The sequence below is a fragment of the Ochotona curzoniae genome, unplaced genomic scaffold (assembly GCF_017591425.1).
Source record: "Ochotona curzoniae isolate NIBS_2020 unplaced genomic scaffold, NIBS_Ocur_1.0 contig_64, whole genome shotgun sequence".
Taxonomy (NCBI): domain Eukaryota; kingdom Metazoa; phylum Chordata; class Mammalia; order Lagomorpha; family Ochotonidae; genus Ochotona; species Ochotona curzoniae.
In genome coordinates, this window is record NW_024466502.1 from 33,168,181 (window position 1) to 33,175,644 (window position 7,464).

At 43.3% G+C, this 7,464-nt stretch overlaps 1 protein-coding gene across 1 annotated transcript; it reads left to right on the forward strand.

Moving 5' to 3' along the window:
* Nucleotides 1–412: 412 nt before the first annotated feature.
* On the forward strand, nucleotides 413–4,923 carry PCDH20 (protocadherin 20). The gene is made up of 2 exons (XM_040991034.1): nucleotides 413–902; nucleotides 1,969–4,923. Exons 1-2 carry the CDS (start codon nucleotides 771–773, stop codon nucleotides 4,693–4,695), a joined length of 2,859 nt encoding a protein of 952 aa, XP_040846968.1. The 5' UTR covers nucleotides 413–770; the 3' UTR covers nucleotides 4,696–4,923.
* Nucleotides 4,924–7,464: the final 2,541 nt, after the last annotated feature.

The following is a 7,464-nucleotide window of genomic DNA, read 5'->3' on the forward strand; positions in this document are numbered from 1 at the left end:
GGAGCAATCACTGGTGTTCTGCCCATTTCTGTCCACTTGTCTCTCTGGCGCTTTCCCAAGGCTAGGAGCTGCCACTGCCTCTGAAATGAGAGCACAAGGCCCTCATCAGCCACTTGCATCTGCAACTAGAAAAACTAGCAAAAGCTCTTTCACCGCCAGCAGTGAAGCTCCAAAGCCCAAGCATGTGGAAACCTTCACCTGACTCACGCAGTTGTTTTTCTGGAACACACCACTTGACGGAGAAGTTGAGATTCTTCCCTCCGCTGAGAAAAGAGTCTTTTCTATTTCCGTGCAAAGCTGCTGGATCCAAATCTCTGAGGAACCGATAGCAAAGCAAGCACTTGTGACTGCACCTGGGATTGCTCCGTGGAGCCGACTTGTCTTGCTCTTGCGAGACACAGATGCCGGTTCATTTATTTAAGTCTCCCTCTCTTGCCAGCAACCTGTGGACTTGAGCTCTGACTGGTGCACCGCGGAGGAAGGCTGGCGGGCACGAGCTCAGGTGTCCAACTAGGGGTGACTCGCTGCAGTCTTCCAGGCAAGTCCCACATTCCGGCTGGCCTGGCGGGGTCTGCACGCATCCAAGTCGGGGCAAGAAAACAAGAATGCGCCCTTCTGCCCCCTCGATTTTCTGCCCCCCTTTAGTACCCGGCCTTAATTGAGGAGCTGGTGACTATTGGCTGAAGTTCCCCAGCGATTTGCATGAGCGGAGAGGGAGTGTCTTCTGCCGCCCTCCCTGCAGGAGCGCGCTGACTGCAGCCTCCCTGGGAATGCGCGGCCGAGGGAATGCTCGCAGCCTGCGGACCCTGGCAGTGAGCTGGCCCCCGGCGACCTGGCACCTTCGCCTGGATATGGGGCGTCTACACCGTCCCAGAAGCAGCGTCGACCACAGGAATTTGCCGGTAAGGGCTGGGATGCAGCTGCCCCAGCGCGACCCAGCAAGTTGCGGTACTGGGGAGCGATATTCCCACTCCTATACGGTTTTCCCATCTTTTGCCTGAATCCAAACTTATGGACAGGAGCCGCGAGGTGCAAGGGAGGGAAAGGGAGTTTGGAGTAATACATTTTAATTTTAGCTGGTAGGGGTAGGCAAGTCCTTGGGTGGTGGAGGAGGGGTGAGGGGAAGTTTCGGATTCAGAAATGTCAGATGGGGAGGAGGGGACCGTGGGCGCGCTCCATCCGCTATGGGCACAGGGGTTCAGACACGATTTCCTGCTGCCTGCGTCTGGCTTGAACTGCCTCCTGCAGCTAACAAATTGTTTTTCCGTGATTATTTTTTCGCGTTTACTTTGCTTCCCCTTCTTGGCGATAGTAGGGTCTTGGAAAAGTTGGAGACAGTGTTGTTTGTTTTTTTTAGATGTGTGCTAAAATGAAAATTACTTTTTACCACCTGAAGTAAGGAGCGGTATGGGAAGGGAGGTACGTTTTTCGTGTTATGATGATCGCTATTGTTAAGGTGGTTATTGGTGTCCTAGCAAGGCATTAGATTCGGGTCACTTTTCCGGATCCCAATGACGGAATTATTCTAGGGAGAAATAATCGCCCGCACGGCCGGGCTGTATACCAGCCCGCTTCCGCCCCAGACTTGCACCGGAGGTTCCTGGGTTGCGCTGCGCAGTCCCAGTTGGAGTCCTCTCCACTCCAGTGCGTGTTCCCGGGGATGGGAGTTGTTCCAGTTTGTGATATGAATGTCACCTGCTGGGGAGTGGGAAGGGGAAGATGAGGGGATGACAGAGGACAACAGGGGCAGACATGAGAGGGAAGAAGGAAAGGAACCCGAAAAATTAAGTTTGGAAGACACTGTTGCCCTACACTTCTCTTTTACAAGGAGCTTCCTCTTCCCTCCTTTCCAATCCGAATCTCACTGGTGGGATTGGAGAAGGGAGCCCGCAGGACCGGGGGTGTCTGCTGTCTAATCCCGTTCTTTTAACTCCCATGTAACAAGCCTTCCCTACTCCCCCCATCTAGCATCTATTTCTGTTTCTCCTCTTCGTCGGACCCTTCAATTGCCTTGCGAGTTACAGTCGCGCCACGGAGCTTCTGTACAGCCTGAACGAGGGACTGCCTGCCGGAGTGCTCATCGGCAGCCTGGCTGAGGACCTGCGGCTGGTGCCCCGGGCCGCAGGCAGACAGGATCAGCATTCCCAACAGTCTGATCGCACCAGAGCTGAGTGGAATCCGCCGCTCTCTTTCAGCCTGGCCTCCGGGGGACTGAGCGGCCAGTATGTGACTCTAGACAACCGCTCTGGGGAGCTGCACACTTCTGCCCAAGAGATCGACAGGGAAGCCCTGTGTCTTGAAGGAGGTGGAGAGGCTGCCTGGGGTGGCAGCGTTTCCATCTTTTCTTCTCCTTCCTCTGATTCTTGCCTTTTACTTCTGGATGTGCTGGTCCTGCCTCAGGAATACTTTAGGTTTGTGAAGGTGAAAATTGCTATCAGGGACATCAATGACAATGCCCCTCAGTTTCCTGTCTCCCAAATATCTGTCTGGGTCCCTGAAAATGCACCTGTGAACACCCGGTTGGCCATAGAGCACCCAGCTGTAGACCCAGACATAGGGATGAATGGGGTACAAACCTACCGCTTACTGGACTACCACGGCATGTTCACCCTGGATGTTGAGGAGAATGAGAATGGGGAGCGCACCCCCTACTTAATTGTCATGGGCTCTTTGGACAGAGAAACCCAAGATCAGTATGTGAGCATCATCATTGCAGAGGACGGTGGGTCACCACCACTGATGGGCAGTGCCACCCTCACCATCGGCATCAGTGACATTAACGATAATTGCCCTCTCTTCATGGACTCACAAATTAATGTTACGGTCTATGGGAATGCTACAGTTGGTACCCCTATTGCAGCTGTCCAGGCTGTGGACAGAGACTTGGGGACCAATGCCCAGATCACCTACTCTTACAGCCAGAAAGTTCCACAAGCATCCAAGGATTTATTCCACCTGGATGAAACCACTGGAGTCATAAAGCTTTTTAGTAAGATTGGGGGAGGCGTTCTACAAACGCACAAGCTCACCATTCTTGCTAATGGACCAGGCTGTATCCCTGCTGTGATCACTGCTCTTGTATCCATTATCAAAGTCACTCTCAGGCCACCTGAAATTGTTCCTCGTTACATAGCAAATGAGATAGATGGTGTTGTCTACTTGAAAGAACTGGAACCCATCCACACTCCAGTTGCATTTTTCACCATCAGAGATCCAGAAGGTAAACACAAGGTCAACTGCTACCTGGATGGTGAAGGACCATTTAGATTATCACCCTACAAACCATACAATAATGAATATTTGCTAGAGACTACCAAACCTATGGACTATGAGCTCCAGCAGTTCTATGAAATAGCTGTTGTGGCCTGGAATTCTGAAGGATTTCATGCCAAGAGAATCATTAAAGTGCAACTCTTAGATGACAATGATAATGCGCCTGTTTTCCTTCAACCCCTGATAGAACTAACCATTGAAGAAAACAACCCACCCAACGCCTTTTTGACCAAGCTGTATGCTACTGATGCTGACAGCGGCGAGAGAGGGCAAGTTTTGTATTTTCTGGGACCTGACGCTCCATCATATTTTTCCTTAGACAATGTCACAGGAATTCTGACAGTTTCAACTCAGCTGGACCGAGAAGAGAAAGAAAAATACAGGTACACGGTCAGAGCTGTGGACTGTGGAAAGCCTCCCAGAGAATCTGTAGCCACTGTGGCTCTCACGGTGTTGGATAAAAACGACAACAGTCCTAGGTTTATTAACAAGGACTTCAGCTTCTTCGTGCCTGAAAACTTTCCAGGATATGGTGAGATTGGGGTGATTAGTGTAACAGATGCAGATGCTGGGCGAAATGGATGGGTGGCCCTCTCAGTGGTCAACCAGAGTGATATTTTTGTTATTGATACAGGGAAGGGTATGTTGAGAGCAAAAGTCTCTTTGGACCGAGAGCAGCAAAGCTCCTATACCTTATGGGTTGAAGCTGTTGATGGGGGTGAGCCTGCCCTCTCCTCCACTACAAAAATCACCATTCTCCTTCTAGATATCAATGACAATCCTCCTCTTGTTTTATTCCCGCAATCCAACATGTCCTACCTGCTGGTACTGCCGTCCACGCTGCCTGGCTCCCCAGTTACAGAGGTCTATGCCGTTGATAAAGACACAGGCATGAATGCTGTCATAGCTTACAGCATCATAGGCAGAAGAGGGCCCAGGCCTGAGTCCTTTCGGATTGACCCTAAAACTGGCAACATCACTTTGGAGGAGGCCTTGCTACAGACGGATTATGGACTCCATCGCTTGTTAGTGAAAGTGAGTGACCATGGCTACCCTGAGCCTCTCCACTCCACAGTCATGGTAAACCTGTTTGTCAACGACACCGTCAGTAACGAGAGCTATATTGAGAGTCTGTTAAGAAAGGAACCAGAAATTAACATAGAGGAGAAAGAACCACAAATTTCCATAGAACCGACACACAGGAAGGTAGAATCGGTGTCCTGTGTGCCCACCTTAGTAGCTCTGTCAGTGATAAGCCTGGGTTCCATCACACTTGTGACAGGCATGGGCATATACATCTGCTTAAGGAAGGAGAAAAAGCCTCACAGGGAAGATGACAATTTGGAAGTACAAATTCCACTGAAAGGAAAAATTGACTTGCGTATGAGGGAGAGGAAACCAATGGATATTTCCAACATTTGATATTTCATTGTGGAATAACAATGGAAGCTGATTTAATTGACTCTGGTGAGTCTTATTCACCTGGATAAGAGTGTGTTGATGGCAGCTCCAATGAAGGACAACTAATTTATAACTTGTGGTATATTGTAAATAGCTGTTTTCAGATTTTTAAAATCAAATCCAGAGGTTATATGATGTGTACAGTGTTTTTAAACGAAAATTAGTACTAACAGCTATAGAAATGCTGTAATGAATATTAAAAAAAAATGCTTGGACATGGTTTGCAGCTTTCATAAACCAAGCAGATGACTGATAAAACCTGGGATTAAGGTAAGAGAAGAGCACTTTAAAGAAAAAAGAGAGAAACTAAAACGTCCTTTCACCACAAGAGGGCATCAGCTGCTCCTTTGCAGGGAACTAAGGTATTGTACATGACAGTTGTACATGAAATAAATGAAAGAGTATATTTTAAATACATTGTTTTTAACATTAAATAAATAGGAACTTAAAAGTAAACTGAATTTTGACCTACATAAATATATAAGAAAGAAAAGAAATGCACTTATGTATAAAATGTTTGTACCTCATCAGGACATCATGTATTGTTTGAAAGAGAAGGCATTAAAAAGAAGCGCAATTCATTTTTATCAAGAATAAAAGCATCGCCACGTGTTACAGATTTGACCTGCTGAAAAAGTATTTCAGTTTTTGTGTATACAAATTGCTTTCCATTTGCTTTACCACTGCACTGGCTGTTACAGCAGGAGAAATATTTATATATTTCCCTACAGAAAATGTAATTAGAAATTGTGCCCAAGAAAAGCAGCCAGAAGCAAAGTAATGTTTCAGTCCTTTGTTACTGAGTCACAGATGTTCATGGTACTATTATAATGCTTTCATGACCTGTCAGTAGTGCTGTAACTTGAGTATATTTTCATCTGTCACATCAGAAAATAAAAGTTACATTAAAAGTGGATTATACCAGAAACCAATGTACAATATTGATTGTTTCAGTTGAATATTTGATATGGAAATTATATTTATCTTTCTGTTGTTGTTGATGTTTGTTGGCTACCGTTTCTTTCTTCCTTTCTTTGGTTTTGGAATAAGTCCAGGAGTTTATTTGTAAGCCCAGCAGTAGATTCTTTAAATAACCGAGCTCTTACTGAATTTTTGCAGTGAAGAAAGCTATTATTCAGTGATTTCTCAGTTTTACTTCATTGTGTAAGCTGGAAATTTTATTTTGTACGAGAACTACAGCGAAGTTGTCTGTATAATCAAGGAATGTAAGTGTTAGCTTAAACTGGATCATTTTACTTTTTGGCATCATGTCTATGTTATACCAAAAGTGTTTATATGTCTACAAATTAAAATTATATATTTTCATAATTTATTTCTCATTTTTACCATTTTTCAATTTGAACAGGCACTTGCTCATTCACTAAAGTGTCTGTTTATTGGTATTCATTGCTTTTAAGGGTAAAATGCAAATGAATCATAATATTCTACTGTGCTAAGATTTAGATTAAACCAATTCATTAGTCAGTAAGACATTGGATAAGTTTTTGACCATATGTGTGGTTAAAGACATGTAGTAGAAAGAAAATTGACTGTAAGTTTGTTATAAATTCATATGAAAATTTGCATCCATGCACGTGCATATGCATATTAATTTATTTTAGATTTATTTATTGTCAACCAGAAACTTTCATTTATCACATTCTTATGGCAAACCTGTTAGCTGTGTTAGAATGTATTAAAATTTTTTTAGATAAAATCATACTGAAAAAGCAGAGAATTTAACGCAATCACCCCAAACCTTTCAGACTCGTATTATTTTTCTTGCTTTGCTCAATAAATATGATAATAAGAAGATAAAGCATCAATATATGCAACAAGAAAGTTCTTTCATATGATGAACCTGAATTAAAAGATTGGAGTATTAAACCCCCCAAATTTTTCATTCATTATGGATTTATAGTGATGGAGGGTACCATCTGTTACTAGTCAAATTTTGTTCCTCATGTTCCTTTTTTTTTTTAAGGAAAAAAATCATATGTGAAGAACTGTCAGTAAAAAAAAATCCTCTGTCAGGGCAACAAGTTTTGCATCTGCATAAATAACAAAATATTCCATTCATTTCTAAATTTAAGGAAGGCTAATGTGTTTTGAGACAGTAACTTCATCTCCAGCATGAGAATTGTCTAACGTTAATAAAAAGATGTATTTCTGAATAACTTCTTGTAGCAGGATTTCCTTGACAAAAATATCTTATTCACACTAAAAACATTAATAACAAGAAACGCTACAGTAAATTAAGCTTAAAGATAAAAGCTCCTTTTTACTAACACCTCGTGCTGCAACATTTGCCAAAATGTATGCTAATCATGTCAGTGCTGTTAGTTGAGCTGGCACAGAAATAAATGTTCCATTCATTAAAAAGCCTAAGTCCTTTTAACAGTTTGAGAACCAGTGAGTTCTCTTCGCCTAATTTAATGAAGGAGAGAATGCTCTGATGTCTACATTACCAAATCTGCTTTGATACTACATAGAAAATTATTCATTGTTTTGAACTAAGGAATTTAAAATCAATAATTTTAGTTACAGAGGGGAAAATAAAGTATCTATGGACTCTAGAATGAAAGTCCTGATCCTATTAAAAAATGTTCTCCAACCAGTTTTGCTTTTATCAAGCAAAGAAGTAAATGCTTATTTTTAGTTTGTTTTTGTTTTTTTGCAGCACTCGTGTATGTAACAAAATAAAATTGCAAATTGTTGTTTGGGATGCTC

Bases quoted from the DNA above. Each gene is read 5' to 3' on its own strand.
- PCDH20 (XM_040991034.1), top strand. From the start codon at position 771: ATGCGCGGCCGAGGGAATGCTCGCAGCCTGCGGACCCTGGCAGTGAGC. The intron at 903-1,968 runs GTAAGGGCTGGG...CCCCCCATCTAG, and splicing joins TCGACCACAGGAATTTGCCG to CATCTATTTCTGTTTCTCCT.